The following is a 19,351-nucleotide window of genomic DNA, read 5'->3' as shown; positions in this document are numbered from 1 at the left end:
GCAATGAGTATGTGCCCCGGAGTGAGCGTGAGATGGGAGAAGTGAATCTGCTGTTCCCTCAATCGGTCTCAGTTCCTGCGTGTCTCTCATAGTGTGAGTATCTTGCCACATTGAATGTGATTCTAGTGTTTAAAGATACGTATTTTTTGTACAACATGGCTCCTAAACACAAGCCAACTACTGGTGCTCAACTGAAGAAACAGCGATCTGTTCCAACGCTGGAGGAAAAACTGGCTGTATTGGACTGAGAGACGGTATGTCGGTCTCCAACATGGCGCGTAAATATGGCCACAATGAATCTAGCATCCGTGCCATCAAGATTCAAGAGAGAGAAATTCGTCAAGCCGTGGCATCAAGTGCTCCAATAACTGCTAAGGTAATGAGCCAGGTGCATGATAAGACTTTAGTGAAGACTGAAAATGCATTAAACTTATGGCTGGAAGACATGAACCGTAAACGTGTGCCTATTGATGGCAACACGTTGCGAGAAAAGGCTCTTAGCCTCTACGTGCTGTTCAAACTTCCCGCCAAAAAGGGACAGCCTTCTGATAAGAAGGAATTCAAAGCCAGCCAAGGTTGGCTTAACAGTGTTAGGAACCGCTTCAGACTGAAAAACGTGCAGACTACTGGTGAAGCTTCATCTGCCGATGAAGAGGCAGCAAAATCCTACTCCGAACAATTCAAGAAAATTGTAGAAGAAAAGGACTATCTTCTAGAACAAGTTTTTAATGCTGACAAGACTGGGCTCTTCTGGAAAAAATGCCCAACCGCAAGCCCCTGGCTTCAAAGCAGCTAAAGACCATGTGACTGTGTTATTTTGTGGCAATGCGGCTGTGCATTTAATAAAGTTGGGCTTGCTCTACAGGGCTGCAAATCCCCATGCGCTAAAAGGCAAGAACAAAAATCTCCTGCCTGTGTTCTGGCAATCAAATAAAAAGGCTTGGGTGATGGCAGTATTATTTCTGGATTGGTTCCACAAGTGTTGCATTCCAGAGGTCAGGCAGTACCTCACAGAGAAAGGACTTGACTTTAAAGTGTTGCTGATGGTAGACAATGCTCCTGGCCACCCTGAGGCACTCCAGTTTGTGCATAATGACATTGAAGTAATCTTTCTCCCCCCAATACCACTTCCATCCTCCAACATCTTGACCAACATCGCTGTTTCAAGGCCACGTACACAAGGCTTATGTTCTCACGGATACATAGCGCTATGTATGCTGATCCCAATCTTAATGTGATGGAGTGTTGGAAGTCCTTCAACATTGCCAATTGCATCACTTATATTAAACAGGCAAGGGATGCAGTCAAGCCTGAAACAATGCATGTTGGCGAAACTTATGGAAAGAATGTGTGAATGATTTTAAGGGTTTCCCGACCATTGACAAAGAAGTGAAATGCATTGTTCAGGTGGCAAGGCAAGTGGGTGGTGATGGCTTCGTCGACATCCTTGAGGAAGAAATTGAAGAATTAATTGAGAGCCACAGAGAAACATTGACTAACGAAGAGTTAGAGGAACTGATAAAATCGTCTACAGAAGACGAAGATGATGATGACGAACAGGAAGAGCCAGCACGTTGGAATCTTCATAAATTTGCTGAAGTGTTCGAAGCAGCGAAACACTTGAATGATTTAATTTATGAATACGATCCCTCTATGGAACGAAGCCTCAAAATCACACATAGTATTACAGATGATTTGACACTCTATCAAGAAATGTTTGAGCAGCTCAAGAGACAACAGCGGCAGTTGAAGATCACCATGTTTTTCAAGAAAAAACAACCAGCGGCAGATGAGCCTGGCCCATCGTCTTCTGGATCAACATCAAGCCCTGACGACCCCTCAATAGTGTCATTGTTGTCATAGACTAGCAAGAATATCCAGGATGAATGGTGAGTGGTTAGGTTTACCATTTTCCTTTTTTATTCTTTCATTCTTCAGTCTTGTTCTCTCTCTCTCTCTCTCTCTATGTAATTAAAAATACAGTACTGTAAAATTATATTTTGCATATGTACTCTTTATTATATACTGTACATTATACATTTATACATATTACTGTACAGGGTTGTATACTGTACACAAAACCATGTGTAATCTACTTTATGGGCGACTTAAGGGATTTTCAAGGGTAATTTTGACTATACACGATTTTTGCCTTACGCGCTGACTTTAGAACCTAACCCCCGCATAAGATGAGACTCCACTGCATATGTAAACGCTACCTTCTGTGGACTGTTTCCAACTGTCCCAAACTTTGCTGAGCCTTACTTCATAGGTCTATATCACATTGCTTAAGCTTGGCATGCAATGTTATATGTTTACACAGAAATCAAACACCTGCAGCTGGCCTGGGCCACCTGACTTGGGCTTGCAGGGCTTGGGCTGTGGGGCTGTAAAATTGCTGTGTAGACATTATGCCTCAGCACTGAGCCTGAGCTATGGGACCCCACCAGGGGGGAGAGTCACAGAGCCTGGGCTCCAGCCCAAGCCCAAACATCTACACAGCAGTTTTTACTCCACAGCCCAAGCCACATGAGCCCAAGTCAGCTGACCTAGGCCAGCCATGGCTGTGTCACGGATATTTTATTCCAGTGTAGATGTACCCTCAGCGTCGTAAGTATACCTTGGGTTTATTGTGATTCATCTTCCCAGTGCCATGGTATTGAATCCTCACATTGGGACATTGCATCTGTATATTGTGTCAGGGTGAAAGTACAGTGTGTGCAGTAATATCATTGTGCATCAATGCAGTGTCCCAACACAAAGCTACAAACATTGTGACATAAAACAGGCATCACCAACCACATGATTATTTTGGCTCGAGGGGCAAATACACAACTGGGGCAGCCTTATAGTTACCAGGAGGTCTCAGTAGGAGTGTCTTGGGTAAGTGCTTAGGACAACTTGGGTCCCTCCTGCTTTGTCAGGCTGCCTTTAGTGGATGCTATAAAGTAAAAAGTCATTGCTGTAATCTTTAGGAAGTCCATCCTTTCCATTTTTTTAAAAACAAAGTTGCATGTTAAAATCATGAATTAGCAGCTGTTATGCCCACTGGAGAGGCCGAGAGCAAATGAAAGATGACATTACATGATAATTGCAAAGGTGCAGGGGATGATTCAGGTGCATGTATTTGATTGGTCTGAAAGTGTTTTTTTAAAAACTAAGCTAGCATATGCCATGACTGCCTTTAATTTTATACACAGAGCCAGGTAAAAATATCTGATGAGAGGCGACTGGGCTGCAGTACTGCAGGACAGTGTATAGCTCTCTACTCCTCTTCTCCTTTGCATGGTATAATACAATTTGAACGGAGCACAATGGATAGAGTTCTTTTTGAATCCTGTAAGTGTCCATCCCAGGACCCTCTATCCTAATCTAGGTGGAGCAGGGGAATATGTGGTCTTTGGTGGCTGCATCTTCACTGCAGAAAAGCGCTGTGCTGATGGGTAAATTACCATACTGGGTTTTGGGGGGCTAATAGAGGCTCATGCATTTTTAGGGGTGTATTGCTATGTAAGAGTTGGGTGGAAAGGTGGGCTTCCCCTGAGCACTGACAATACATACAACTATGCTCCATCAATATGAGCTAGACCAGTGGTCCCCAGCGTGGTGCCCGCGGGCACCATGGCGCCCGCCGGGGCATTTATGTGCGCCCGCCTAGTGCCCAGCAGGGGAGAGAAGCCGCGGCCCCGCACCTGACGGGGACAGAGAACTCAGGTGCGAGCGCGGTGTTCTCTGTTCCCAGCAGGCGCGGGGCCCGCCTAGTGCCCAGCAGGGGAGACAAGCCGCTGCCCTGTGCCTGACGGGGACAGAGAAGCTGCAGGCTGTGGGCGCCGGTGTTCTCTGTCCTCGCGGTTCTCTCCGGCTTCTCTCCGGATTCATATATTATGTTATATTAAATATGATGTTTTTCGTATTATTTAATGTACAAATACAAAATAAGCCTTGAAAAATTGTTGGCGCCCGCCACACTCTTCTGAAAACATGAATGTGCTACTGGCCACAAAAAAAAAAAAAAGGTTGGGGACCACTGAGCTAGACCCTCTAGGTTCCAAATGGGACCCCAAGAACATAAACTTCCTCACCACAAGACCCTGGTCACAGTGGGCCTTCGTGGACTTTGCTGAAGTGGGATCAGAATTCAGAAATCTATTCCTGAAAGAGATGCAGCAGAGCCTGAATTAAAGTTGCCTCTGTTTCTGAAGGTTTTCTCCTGATTTTGTATTAGGATTATTCTTCTGGGTGGCCACTTCCTGGGTATGAGTCTGTGTCACAAACGGGCTTAAGCTGAGGTCAGGGATGGGAGTGTTGTTCTGTCTCTCCTAAATTATTTAGAAGGCTCCCAGAAACCAGTGTGGTGGGCAGATTACAAATGCATCTAATAAGTATAGGTTTAGATGCTCATTTGATTGTGATTTGCTTTACAGGTCGCCACATTATGCCTGCCCTGAAGTGATCCGGGTAAGTTAGCTTGTACTCACAGCATTTGTATAAAAGCATGTCACTCGTTACATGGATGCAGGCAGGTACCCTTTATAGGAAGCGAACCCAAGGCAGTCTGCACTGCAAATGCTTAATGTGACTCCTTTTCCTTCATGTGACAAGGCCCAAAAGCGAGTTACACCACTAGTATAAAGGTCATGAACATATGTCATTCTCAGAGGGCAGAGGTCACTCATGGTGGCACAGCTACTTCAGTCACTTGACCAGCCAGAAGTACAATGGTTTTGTTTTCCATGTTATTTCCATCCAGTGGGCCTCCATGTCCCCTATGGAGTCCCTAAGTATCCCCTCAAGCTGAAGAAAGCCGGATTGGACTTTCAGCACTGTTACTAGTTTGCTATTGAGCAATAGGAGATACTCCCTTCTCCAACTCTTTCTTCTTCCCCTAAGGCTGGCTCCTGTAGGCTCTGGTGGCCCAGGGCTCGAAAGGCCAGGATTCCTACCTGTTGATGCACAGCAGTAATATGAATCCAAGTGGTTTAGAAAATCAATAGAAGAGAATTGCCAGAAAACATTACAAGTTAGCAAATAATATGACTCCATAAAGAGCTAACCAGGAGAGAAGCAGCTTCTTGATATCCTGAAGGCATCTCTGACATTTCTGATTAAGTGCTGACTCCTCAGTTCTTTTACTGCTCCGTGGCCATTCCCTCCCTTCCCTATATTGTAGGCTTTGCTCTCTCACATCCCTCAGACAAGGACATAACACTGATTTTCACAAGAACCCATGAGCCGCTCTGCCCTGCTACTTAGGTAGCTCTCCACAAAAGCAGCTTCTTGGATCAAAACTTCAGGTCTCTCACTCTTCCCTCCCCCATTATTCAAGGATGGCTAATTCTCTTACTAACAAGCATTCATTTAAACTCCTATCTCTGTTGCACAGGGAGAAAAATACGATGGGAGGAAAGCGGATGTCTGGAGCTGTGGAGTCATTTTATTTGCATTGTTAGTGGTGAGTCATCATCCTTGCTACTTCCTTTAAACAGAAAAAAAACCCACAATGCTGCTGTATTTCATGTTAAATCTACTGCCATCATGTAAGTCTCTCCTGGGTACCCTCTCTCTTTCTCTGTCTCTCAGCTGCATCTTCTATCTCTCAGCATCTGTCCCAAATGGGAATGCATGACAAATATTTCACTTCGACTTTGTAGGGCTTCCACCTGTACAGCAGAGCAGAGGGGATTGTGGGAAAGCTGCTTCCCTATATGCTCTTTGCTATGTTATTGTGGGGAAGCACTTTAAGAACCTTATTCAAAACTCACTGAAGTCAGTTGGCCCCAGAGGGACAGGATGGTCAGGGTTGCAACTTCAGGACAGGGAGGATCCTAGGCTGCCCTTCATAGGATCAGGAAAGTGGTTTGGTGTGGTGTATTTTACATGTATATGGATCTTCATTCAAATGGTTTTGTCAAGATCTGAGTAAAATGTAACCGCTGTGGTTCGTGCCAATTTTGAGCCTCTGTAAACTGCATTTAGTGCAGTTGAGAATGTAGAATTGAGCCAAAAGTACCCTCTTTCAACTGGTTTCCACACAAATAATAATTCCTTTCCTGGCACCTAAAATATTCTGTTTCAGAATTTGTCCCTGGCTCAGCGAAAGGCTCTTGAGCTGCACAGAACTTGTTCTGAGTTACACAGATGGTATGAAACCCCAAAACAAGACAAAAATTGTAACAGAATCTGAAATCAAGTGAGTTTTGCCTCTGTTCAGCTTTATACTGGAAATCTGGATTGTACTCCCATAAGCAAGAAGTAGGTTGCCATAAGTGACAAGTAGGATAGACTTAATGTGTATGAAATTATTCGTCTTGTTTGTAATATGTCAAATGCTAATCTACAGTTACAAACAGCAAAGCTCCTTGATCCATATTCTGCTGTCCTTGCTCAGTTATTATCCAGTTCCCTCTCGGGCAAACGTCTATTGAAATCCAATGGGAGTTTGCCTGACTGAAGAATGGGAGGAATAGCTGAGTAAAGAGCTCGTGATTTGACCTTTTGAAACACCAGGAAAGAGAGACCCAGAAAAGTTGCCTGGGAGTTATCAGAGTGAGTGCTCCATTCTCAAGAGGATGCTCTTTGAGATTTTGTACCCCGCTGTCTCTGGAAGATATCTTGGGTTGTTTCTAGTTATAAACCTGAGCCTTTAAAGTGGTTGAAACTATCCGATCACTGATGCTCAGTGCCAAGCATCAAGTTAATTACATCAAGATAAACACCCACGAAAAGTCTTACACCATAATAGCAATTGCTAGTAATTAGCAGCCTTTAGTTGCTATGTCCAGGAAATGCTGTATTTTATCATGGATTATATTACATTAGCCAAAGTACCTAACTCTCAATATTGATTTTGCTTTAAGTCCTGAATAGTTATGAGGAACTAGGTAACTAGGGATTGGTAATGAACACGAGGCTTTTTGCTTCTAGGCCACTAGTATGAACAAATACAGGTCGGTAATAACTAATGGTTGTTAGCATCAAATGGGCTTTTAGTGGCCTCTGTAAATAGATTTGTTGGTCTCAGTCTGTTATATGCACTGTATTATCCTACACAAGCATTACATGCACTGAAGTAAATACATTACATGCACTGACATTTAGAGCCTGGCTGTAAGAGTTGCTGAGAACCCGCAACTTGCATGAATTTTGATGGGACTCGAGGACACAGCGCATCTACCAGGATCATGCCAGTAATTGGGGGGGGGGGGAGATTCTCTGGTGAGACATGGGCTTGTGATAAAACCATATCATATTTTCATCCAGTGGACGTCGAGAACCTTCAAGCTCTTAAAGCATCCTAATTCAACCCTGGGGCACACAGGAAAGAATTCTGGAATAATGTTAATGTCCCAAACAAACTCCTGGTTGATGACCCCAGAAAAGAATTTACAGCTTTTAACCTACCCTGGAAACAACAGTCTGCATTGAATCATTTCAGAACATTGCATGGCAGATGTTATCATCTCTTACATCTCTGGAAGATGAGAGATAATAAACAATGTGACAGTGGTCACCAGTTGCAATCTGTGAACCATATTGTAAATCAGTGCCCACTTCAATTGTTTGCTTGTGGCATTTTGGACTTGTGCCAAGCCACTTCCAAAGCCACACATTGGCTCACTAATCTGAACTTGGTTACTTGGACGTTGCTGATCACCTCTCTGCTACTAAATGTTGAGTTGAATTTAAGTGGTTCCCTGAGTCTTTTAAGAATTTCCCTGAGAAGGAAACATCATATTTTGCATTATGTTTTATTCTCTTGTTCATTTTCCAATTTAAACAAGTGTAATATACAAGGTTCTGTTTCCATGTTGGAAAAAGTAAAGCAATGCTAAGGAATTATCAACAGGTGAAGAAGGTGTGCTTCACTTCTTATAATGATATAGTGACTTTCTTAATGTCATCCTTTTCTTTTCATCAAATTGCTCAACTTTTCACCTTTTGCCCTCTCTCATTCTTCTTTTCTCCTCTCTCCCACCCACAATTCCTCCCTCATGTCCCTGCAGGGTGCCCTGCCATTTGACGACGACAACTTGCGGCAGCTGTTGGAGAAGGTGAAGCGGGGTGTGTTCCACATGCCACATTTCATCCCTCCAGACTGTCAGAACCTCTTGCGGGGGATGATTGAAGTGGACGCCTCGAAACGTCTCACGGTAAGAGGGTATTCACTGCAAATCATCTGATCAGTATGTTTTCAGGACTTCCTAGCTGTGTTTCTGTGTGTGGGATCCCCCCATCCTCTCTTCCGATATGTATTGTTGCACAATTAAAGTAACTCTCCACAGTGCAGCTGCCCAAAGACTCCCGTCCCTGAACCATGGATGAAGGGAGTGGATATGGGTTTGGGGAAGAAGCAGACTTCCTTTTCTTGCAAATGATGAGGGTATTTTAGATTTGTATTGTTACTCTGCTTTGAATTTCCTTTGTATTGAAATGTGTATGCATTTACAATAAAACTCCCCTGCTGATGGCATGATGGCACTGCCAAGTGGTTGGTGTATTTGGAATCAGCCTTGGTATTCTGGCTCCTCAGCTTAGCAGACTGGGGGTTTGTCATAGAAGTGATGTACTATTAGAGGGCCAGGACTGCCCTTTCACCCTTTCCTGGTGTGGGATCAGCATCTCTTGCACTTCTGGGTGAAGCAATGGTTCGTGCATTGTAGACTCCTGAATCTCAGGGTGCACTGCATTGTATCCTGGGTGCATTATAGTGTCCTCTGGCAGCCTGCATACTGGGTTCTGGGAACCATATCTTCTAGAGTCCTTATGCTTTGTGTGGTAGACTGTGGTACCCTGTGCCCTGGGCAGGTCATGTTGAGCCCTCTGGGATTCTGTACCCAAGATGAGTTCCACCGATCCCTCGGAGACCATGCCCCCTGAATGCACTGGAATGATCATGTCCGTCACTGATACCATGTTAATGTTTTGGGATATTTTGAAAATGTAGCAATAAAAATAATTTTGAAGAGCAAGATTGCCTGCTATTCAGTGGAGGTTTCTGGCTCTGTGGGTATTTTGGCCTTTATAAATCACGTTGTCAGTCCCCGGTGATGATTTTATACAGATTTACTAAGCTCGCAGATTCTGAGTGGGAGTATGTATAAAGAAATGCAAATTTAAAACTCCTCCTGGTTCTTCATTCTGCTAAAATATTTATAAATAAACTCTCCTCCGATCAGTGCTTGGCGCCTCTGCAGAGACTGCTAACAGCAGAATCAGTCTGCACCGGCTGCGATGATGGCTTTGGGAAGTAGACACCTGTCTGCTAGGAAGTAACTGAACTCCTCCTACCTCCAAACTCACTTTACAATACTACTTGACAGCTACACTGTGGGCTTTGAGTTTCACTCCTTACCAAACCAGATTATGTTCTATTCGGTGAGCCAGAGGTGAAAGGCTTTGTATATTCTTACTCATATCCTCCCTGAGCCATCCTTCCCCTACAAATGAGTAAAGCAGGTCAAAAAAAATTCAAACAAAAATGTTCATTTGTTGAAAACAGACCATTTTTCTTAAAAAAAAAAAAAAAAAATTGTCAACATTTTTCATTTTGTGTGTGAATTTCTTACCTTTTTTCTATATTTTAATTGAAAACATTATCAAAATGGTAATCAGACCTATCCATTTACTGACAATTTGGTTTTCAATAAAAATCTGGGGAAAACGGAGGAGGGAGGGGAAATTGCAGTTTTTTTAACAGAAAAATGGCTTGGTTAACACATTCAAACAAAAACAAAATGGAAACAGAGAACTTTTTTACAAAAATAGGCATTTTTCAGCTGCATAAGGCCCTGATCCTGCACCATTCAAGTCAATGGGAGCTTTGGCATAGAGAGGAAGGATGGCTCAGTTGTTACAGTGCTAGCCTGGGACTTGGCTTCAATTCCCTGCTCTTCCAGAAACTTCCCATATTGCCTTGGGCAAGTCACTTAGTTTCTCTGTGCCTCAGTTTTCTATCTGTAAAATGGGGATAACAGTATTTCCTTACTTCACAGGGGTGTTGTGAGGATAAGTACATTAAAGATAAGGCACTCAGATACTAAGGTAATGTAAATACCTGAGATAGATGGCATGCTATTCATTTAGGGATTGATCTATCTAGTGTGTCTTTTGCATACAAAGATTACTAGCTTGTTTAGGAGTCCACCACTTTCCTTATAAAGGAAATATTTGATAATGGTTTCTTCAATCTAGCAGAGAAAGATGTAACAAAAGCCAATGGCTACAAGTTGAAGCGAGACAAGTTCAGACTGGAAACAAGATGTAAATTTTCACCAGTGAGGGTAATTAACCATTGGAACACCTTACCAAAGGTCATGGTGGATTCTCCATCACTTACAATTTTAAAATCAAGATTGGATGTTTTTCTGAAAGTGATGTTCTAGGAATTGTTTGGGGGAATTGTCTCTGTTCTGAGTTCTACAGGAGGTCAGGCTAGATGGTCACAATGTTCCCTTCTGGGCTGGGAATCTATGAAAAGATCCTGTTTCCAGTGAAGTGAGGGTGATGAGCCAGATATCAGACACTAGACCCTCTTCAGTGTGTCAGGGCGTTAGGTTCACCTTTGAACCAAGCTCATTTTATAGGGCTGTCTCTGAATTTTTGGCATTATTTAATGCAGCAAAGCACATGCGATAAAGGAGGGAAAACGGTTAAAGTCATTCTGGAGTGACTCGCTCCTCATCCTGATCAAACACCAAAGCTATTATTTTCATTTTTCCATAGGAAAAAGCAAACAGGTCTGATGTACGATATCTTGAGGACAGGGAATAAGAATGTGAAATGAATTTATTCAAGCGATAAAAGCTGCCGGGGGGGATGGACACACAGCAGAACTCTTCTTTATTGGACACAATCTGTATTTTCATTATTTTGGGAGCTCTCAATTTGCGTCCCCACTGCCTGCTGATGGCACACTTGTCTTTCCATTGTGTTAGCATCTTCATCACTTAGACAGCCATATAAAAGGGATCTGTCTGTTTATTGCACTACAGCTAGGATGTCAAATTCATTCTAAGGCGAGAGCTGGATTCCATGTTAGTTGTGGTCCATGGAGCAACGTATAAATGTAGGACTACATGCTACCCCCAATCCACAGCAGATCTCCCACTCATGCCAATGGGAGGTTTGCACAAAGATCAAGGGTAGAATATGGCTGGTACGTAGTAACAAAGTTTGAAGCTGTTACTATTATTTATAATTTGTTCAGTACCTTAATGTCATATTCACCATCGCTTATTGGGAAAATATGATCACCCACAGGAGCGCAACTATTTTTGCCCTTTTTACCCCTCCTTTCTCTGTTTTGCCCCTTCTCCCTTATCTTCTCTCTCACTTCTTTTCTTACCAATACAGTTTCCTTCCTTACAGCAATTCCCACTTCACACAGGGCTTCACATTCCCCATTCCACCTGCTAAAATGATCAACAACAAAAGAGTTAATGTTGACATTTAAACTGCTGTAGCGCCAACCCCCCATTAGGAGTAATGGAGGGTGGGGCAGTTCACACCTTTGAGATTTAGGAAGATATCACTGACTCTGTTTACACACCCTTCATTTTTGGAAACCATGAGAGCTAGGGAAAAAATGTTATTAAAGTGTATATTTTTCAGAATTTATATATGCCCTGTCATGCAGCCAGCAAAATATATCAAATGTGCCACATCTGATGCTTCTGGCTTACTTGGCTTGCCATGAAGGATGCTTGTATTCATTGCACTAGAGCAGTGGTCTCCAACCTTTTTATGCACAAGATCACTTTTTAAATTTAAGATCAACCCGGGATCTACCTTGTCCCTTCCCCGAGGCCCTGCCCCACTCACTCCATTCTCCCCTTCCTCCGTCGCTCACTCTCCCCCACCCTCACTCACTTTCACCGTGCTGGGGCAGGGGGTTGGGGTTGGGGTGAGGGATGGGGTGCAGGCTCTGGGCTGGGGCTGGGGCTGAGGGATTCAGAGTGTGGACAGGGGCTCCGGGCTGAGCCTGGAGCAGAGGGTGGGGTGCAGGAGTGAGGGGTGCAAGCTCTGGGAGGGAGTTTGGGTGCAGGCGTCATATGGTCACACTGCACCTAATCTCATAGAATCCACTGGACATTTCATGAGTCTTACTTTTTATTAGTGTCATTTGTGGTTGATAGATCCAAAATCCTTCGGGGATTGTCACAAATCAGTGTAACATTCTCAACTGTGGGGTGTGCATTTGCTGAGCCTGGGGCTGGCGGTTGGGGTGCAGGAGTGAGGGTGCAAGCTGTGGGAGGGAGTTTGGTACAGGAGGGGGCTCTGGGCTGGTGCAGGGGAATTGGGTGCGGGAGAGGGTGTGGCATCTGGGAGGGAGCTCTGGGCTGCGGGTTGGGGTGCAGGAGGGGGTTCAACGTGCAGGCTCTGGCTGCGAGGCACTTACCACAGGCGGCTCCCGATCGGTGGCGCAGTAGGGCTCAGGCAGGCTGCCTGCCTGCCGTGGCCCCACACCGCTCCTGGAAGCGGTTGTCAGCCAGCACGTCTCTTCCCTGGGGGGAAGGGGCAGCAGGTCTCCGTGCGCTGCCCACGCCTGCAAGGGAGCTGCAGGGATAGTGCTGGGGATGGGGGCAGTGCGTGAAACCACCTCACCCCTCCCTCCCTTCCCCCAGGGGGCCATACGCAAAGACATGCCAGCGACAGCTGCTTCTGGGAGCGGCGTGACGCCATGGCAGGCAGGCAGCCTGCCTGAGCCCGCTGGACTTTTCGCGGCCCGGAGATTGCGATCAACTGGCCAAGGCTCCAGGATCAACAAGTCGATCACGATCGATGGGTTGGTGACCACTGTTATAGATGGTCTTGTAGTTAAATCACTGGGAAAATCACTTTAATTTCTCTCTGCCTCAGGTCTCCATCTGTAAAGTGGGGGAATAATGATATTCCCTTTGTCTGTCCTGTTTCTTTAGACTGCAGGCTTTTCAGGGCAGGGACTGACTGTGTGTGTATGTACAGCACCTAGCACAGGAGGGTCCTGACCTTGGTCAGACTATCTAGGGCTTCCCTCTCTGCTTGTCCACGAAAACCCATATTTTAACATGATACAACAGACTAATGCTTGGACATAAAGCTCTTTTTGAATATAGAAGGAGCCTGGTAAATGAATTGGCCTATTAAAAGGGTCAGTTTATGGCACATCGAGGTTTGAAACTTTGCCTCCTTCGTTGCCGGGGCAGATTGGGAACTCTTGCACGAGCGCAAAGTAGAGATGGGCCAAACCAGCAGCCCTCATCCCAAAATCCACAAACTTTGGGAGAGTTCAGATTTGCATCAGAACTTTGCAGCTCTGGCCTGTCACTGACACTAAGGCAGTTGATGTGCTGAGCCACTGCCTCTCACTGGTGCCTTCTCTCTGTATCCAGCTGTTGTCTCGTGTCTTATACGTAGACTGCAAGCTCTTAGGGAGGACCATCTTTTTGTTCTGTGTTTGTACAATGCCTAGCCTGGGGAGGTCCTGATCCTTGACTAGGGCTTCTAGGTGCTACTGCAGTACAAATAATCAGAATAATTTATTAAGATGGTGCATTTTTCTGTAAAGCTTTGGTATTGGGAAATCCCTTCCCCATTCCCAAGGCCACCGTTCAAGCATGAGGAAGCCTCCACTGGCTCTGTGAAGGTAGAGGTTGGTTTTGTTGTTTTAGAGATGGCTTCTTGTGGCAAGTGCCTGCAGTGGAGAGGAGATATGGGGACAGAGCATTTTTACAGCCCTCATATAATGGCATTCCATTCGGGGAAACCCCTGTGAGAACAGTGAGAAGAGCCCTGTGGGAAGAGCTGTTAAATGCCTTTGTCACTTAAATGCATTTAAACATTGTGTTTAAATGATGGCAGAAGGAGTGAGATTAACTCCCACTGTGGCTCACCCTCCTCTACACTGCATCCTAAAAAGCTTACAGTCTTCTCCTTGTCAAAACGAATCGCCCTCCTATAACCCCTCCTGTCACTTTAATGCAGCTGAAAAGCAAGAAAGCATTAATTAATTACCCTAAAAAAAAAAAGGCAGGGAAGATGTTGGCGTCAGCAAGCACACTTGTACGGTATCATAATAACAATTCCATGCAAATCAGAATTGTGATTGTTTTTGTAAAGCACTTTTCATACTTGGGGTATCCCAAAGTGCTTTACAATAATTATTTCAATATAAGTAGCGCTGCAGTTGTGTGGGCAAACAGCAGCCATTGTGCACTCAGTGAGAGCTCTCACACAGCTTGGGATCTGTTTTTATGGCAAATGCAAAGTGCTAGGGGATTTTTACCTTAAATTGGAATGGGCAGCAGAGCAGACCTCTGTTTAACATCTCATCTGAAGGTCCTGTTACTGGGACATGAACTTGTGACACCCTCTGACTGGGAAACTGAAGGGCTGTTGCCTGAGCCACACTGACACTTCTGCTTAGCACAGCCACACGAGGACAACCTGACACAGAGAGACAGAAAGGACTGTAAAAGAAACAGGCATGAAAGAGACTTGAACGTATTTTAGCCACATCACCTGCCCTCCATCCAAAATCATTAATAGCTACCCCCTCCCTAAGGTGTATATTATGTACTGGTGGAGTATATGCATCCTTTGAGGGTCTCTCCCTCTGTGATGGCAGCTGCTGCAACAACGTAAAGGGGACCTGTACAGCAGCCCTTTAACAGGGCCTTCTATAAGTATACATGGTGTGCAGCTCTGGGAGGGAAATAGGAAAGAGGGAAGGTGTACAAACTGACTGTCTTTTTCATTCTGTGTTTGTACAACTCTAGCACAGAGGGGTCCTGGATCAGTTCTGGAGCTTCTAGGCGCTACTGTAATACTAATAGTAAAAATTAACGAATACATACTGCTATCTTCTAGAGCATGGGTTCCCCTGGCTGAGAACCCGTGGTCTGGAACATGGTGGTGTGTGTATTAATTAATTCAAGGGGGCAGTTCGTAAATTGGTATCAGGATGTCATGACCCTGCCGTTACCAAAGGCTAAATGGGAGAGGATTTTTGGGGAAGGAGCCATGGAAAAGGTTGAAAGCCACTACTGTTAAGTCCACATCACTGACTCCAACCTACAGGAGGAACAAACAAGACTCTCCTCCCTTTCTGAGCCCAAACACCTGAGCTCCAGTGTTTGAAAAACTCCTGGTGATAAGTGGAGGCAGACACACCTACTCTTCTCACTGTCACACAGGCATGGCTGCTGCTTCTGCTCTGTGGTGGTAAAAGGGAGGATGGGGAATCCTGTTGGAACTTTTGTGTGATGGTGGTATTAGCTGGTTAGAAGCAGCAGGCTTAACCTTTTCTTTCTCAGTTCTAAAGAAGGTCATTCATCTCTCTTAGCTACCCTTCCACCCTCCCGTCAACTGCATTTCTTTCTTGTCCCTGGATTCTAGGAAAACCCCTGTCACACTTAACAAACCCTCTGATACAGAGTCAGTCTTTGCTCTGCTGGGCTTTCCAGGGCGAGGAGCCATTGTTATATAACATACAAAAACCTCGGTTTCCTCTTTCTCTCTGCCAGTCTCCTTCTCTCTGTCTCCAAGCATCTGTCTGTCTGTCCCTCTCTCTCTTTGGCTTGACAGTTCTCATTAGCCTGGAAATGAAGTGGAAAGTAATAAGGGCAGGACAGCTGTCTCTGTTCTTGCTGACCGGTTTAATGGGCCTCTGATTTCATCTTACAGACATTATGTGAGATTCCCCTGCCGCTCACTGGTACACTGCTGAAGCCACATATGCGCACACACAGACACACACATACAAAGATTCCTCATGTGGTACAATCTCTTGGCATCTGCAAGTGGTTTTTTCCTGCTAGGATGCTGCTGCAGACACACAGGCTTAGATTTGCTGTAGGGGTATATCTGAGCAGGGCTTGTTCTCTCTGTTGATTAGGGAGAAGGGTTCAGCAGGAGCTTCTTTTGGAAGAGTGACTTTTTCCTGTGCTTGGGAAAAATGTTGCCACCACAAGTCAGTCCCTGTGGCCTGCCTTCTGTAGGCAGACGTCCCTACTGTCAAACTTTGGTAACTGGCCAGTCTTCCACTGTATTTATCATTGTCTGTCCAGCACCACAATCATAGGAACCACTGTCTCACCATTCCCCTGTATGTAACATGTAGTGAAGAGTCCCTGACTGGAGTGGAAATGGGTTGCAGGACCCAAGGCCAGCAGAGGAGATTGGGGTCTGGAAGACTTGTGCTGGGGCACTAAATTATATTACCATAAATTCACTCCTATATATAGAGATATACCTATCTCATAGAGCTGGAAGGAACCCTGAAAAGTCATTGAGTCCAGCCCCCTACCTTTACTAGGCAGGCCCAAGTACTGATTTTTGCCCCAGATCCCTAAGTGGCCCCCTCAAGGATGGAGCTCACAGTCCTGGGTTTAGTAGGCCAATGCTCAAACCACTGAGCTATCCCTCCCCTTCTTCTAGTTGTTTTGATGAAGTTGTTATAATGAACATGTGGCCCACCTGGAGTGGGCCTTGGTGGAAATCAAGCTGCACAAATCTCACATTGCCTTCACTTTATTTACCTTTGTGAACATATCTCCTGTCTCAAAGAAAAAGAAAAGCCTATAAGAAAATAGGCTTGAGTTTGGAGTGGCAACATCATCCTATAGGCAGGTATATGTCAATAGCAGGTTTTGACTGATTTCAATTGGATTATGCGCCTCTTCGCTTATTTTTCAGAGCACTTGTCTGTGAACCCTCGTGGAAGCTGGGTTCTACACCTGCCCTGTGGCTCAGTCATTATGCCTGTGTGCCTCCCTACATTTCAGGAGATACATTATGGCCTGCCTGTGACTGTGTCTACAACTATTTAAAAAAATAAACTTTAAACCAGTGCCTGGTGATTCCTGCTCCTTTGTTCTTGGTGCCCCAAGTGACAGGCCCGTTTGGAATGGCGCAGGTGAGCCAGCAGATGCTTTGTATGCAGTGTAAAACTCTCATCATTTGGGTGCAGTAAGATAATTGCACCAGGGCATCCCAACTGAGATTCATACTTCCAGACTCTAAGGAGGGTGACCTAAGCCCAGCTACAGGCAGCCCTCATATTTGGTTGCTTTATGCAGGTTTCCTGTTTTTTGCTTTTTTGTTTTGTTTTGTTTTTGCTGTACTAACTCCTTGTTTTCTCTTTCTTTGTAGCTAGAACACATTCAGAAACACATATGGTATATGTAAGTAACATTTTTAAAAATCGTATTTACTGTCTTCAATATTGTTGCTGTTGCAGGGAGCTGGTAATCTAGAAATCTGTGAAATGGATAGACTTGGGTGACATGAAAACAGCTTCCAGACAGGCATGGGCCAGGAGGTGAATGAGGGAACATCCAATAAAGATGAAGTTTTAGCCTGTGCAGTGAATACAGTCTCCTCTGCGTAGATTCAGGCTAGGGACTCTCATATACAGGAAAAACCTGTGTGGCAATAGTTTGAAATAGGGCCTGTTTAACTATGTGCCACTTTCCATACAAACATATTGCTGGGTTTTTTTCTGAATGTACTATGCCTGAGAGGGTAATTCCTGGGTGAACAGCAAGGGACTAGTGGACACACTTACCTGGATACCTAAGTAACTGCAGGGAATCCCTAGCAAAATCTTAGTAAAACCCTCTTGACAGGCAGACTTTCATGGGTTCCTCTCTGGCATTTGTGGCTTTTCTCCAAATAGGGGGAATAATAAGAGACATTATTAGAAAATAAGCTTTTGTAAACAATCACTTTCTACTTCATAGGCCTTCTTCCCCCTTCTTTACAGTAAATTAAGAGGCTGGGTCATGACCTCATAACCTACTGATGAGCGATAGTTCCATGGCTTGACTGACAGCAGCAGCCTCACACCGTGGAAAAAGAAGTCTATAAGAAAAGGCCATTCCCTTCTGATGATTTGAGCGCTTGGAAGACTGCTGGCTTTTTAAAGTGACCTTGCATTTTTATATAACTCTAATAGTCCTTCATGAAACATTGATAAATAGGACTTTTGCTTTATACTGATGATATCCCAGTAAGACTAAAAGTAATTCTTTGCAAGTGATAAACAAGAAGGTGGTGCTTTGTTACACACTTCTGGAAGGTCAGCACATCTGGAAGTTCACTGCATGTATGCTATAAAAAGCCAGGTCTTAAATAGCCTTGCCGCCACTGCTGATGAGATGTTTTGTAGGATGCTATTTGTTGTTCCTGTCAGTCATTTTATTTTTTAAGCCATTCACTAGGAGACAGCCTCTTAGTGATTTTTTCCTATGATTTTATTGTATGGACATTATTCATGCACTGGGCTCAGTTGACTTCCATGGGAGTTGAGGATGTTCAGCAATCTGCAGGATCACATGTTTTGTTGCTACCTGGCCTGAACTGATGTAGCACTGTGTCCACAGCTTTTTCAAGCTCTCTGGAGTCGTCAGTTGACATGATGCTTTTTAATATCCAGGAAGATTTGGGGTTTTATAACAGAAAGTTTTTTGTTTGTTTGTTTTAAACCCTCACTGATGATCGTAGGCTAAATTGAAAAAATGTAGTGTTATTCTCCCATGCTGTGCCCCCAAACCAAATCCCACCCCCTGAGATTCCAAACTAAAATGCTGCCTATGATAGATTGTGCAGATGTTCATAATGTGATCATCCCACTTGTTTCTTGCATGCTCTGTATGGAATGACATTATCTGATTGACATCCCTTTTCCTTCTTTCTTGCATGCTTGGATCTGAAATGAAATTCTTAGAAGTTAAATTAAATTTTTATGATCATTTATATTTTTGTAGTAAAGCGTAAGTGTTAATGCCCCAGTGAGATTTAAACTGTTCATACCTCATGAAGCTATCGTTTCAGATTATCTGCGCATTCAGAAAGATAACACTGCAGCACTTTAAACAAGGGTCACCGTTTCAAGATTTTATTTTGCATCCATAAAAGTTAGGCTATTTTCTTTTTCAATGAGGGCCCAATTCTCCACTAACTTGCACCTAATGGAGTCATTTTCACTTGTGAAAATGGAGCATAAAACTACCATTCTGATCGAGCACTGTTTAATGTCCTCTTTGCACTCACTTTGCATGGTCTATCGATGCTAACAAGAAGAGAGTGGCTGTAGACAGAATTGTGTAAAGACCACAAGCTTTGCAAAGCACTTTAGGCTTCTATTTGATTTAATGCACATTACAATCCAATATAAAACCTTTATTCACGGCCATGGATAGTTTAAGATGGCCGACGAGTGACTTGAAACTTGTACTCAGTGCTTGAGAAGTGGTTTCACTTAATTCTTGAAATGGATACTCATGGTCATGTTAAACTATGAAAAACATACTTGTAGTTAAGAATAATCATGCATCTGCATGAACACACACACACACACTGAAAGTTCCTC

The 19,351-nt window shown here is 44.2% G+C and overlaps 1 protein-coding gene across 8 annotated transcripts in view; it reads left to right on the top strand.

Annotated features, from left to right (window-relative positions):
- The window catches only part of BRSK2 (BR serine/threonine kinase 2), a 463,971-nt gene that overhangs the window by 375,606 nt on the left and 69,014 nt on the right, over positions 1-19,351 (top strand). For 7 of the 8 annotated variants that reach the window (XM_045017041.1, XM_045017043.1, XM_045017047.1 and 4 more), the window contains 4 exons: positions 4,425-4,458; positions 5,384-5,452; positions 8,004-8,150; positions 17,131-17,162. In XM_045017041.1, the coding sequence (XP_044872976.1) occupies positions 4,425-4,458; positions 5,384-5,452; positions 8,004-8,150; positions 17,131-17,162 (282 nt within the window). Of the gene's footprint in view, positions 1-2,820; positions 2,884-4,424; positions 4,459-5,383; positions 5,453-8,003; positions 8,151-17,130; positions 17,163-19,351 lie in introns of those variants that run through there. The other variant, XM_045017048.1, reaches the window with a different exon arrangement.

Source organism: Mauremys mutica, chromosome 4 (assembly GCF_020497125.1).
Source record: "Mauremys mutica isolate MM-2020 ecotype Southern chromosome 4, ASM2049712v1, whole genome shotgun sequence".
NCBI lineage: Eukaryota > Metazoa > Chordata > Testudines > Geoemydidae > Mauremys > Mauremys mutica.
This window is presented reverse-complemented; position numbering and strand designations above follow the sequence as displayed.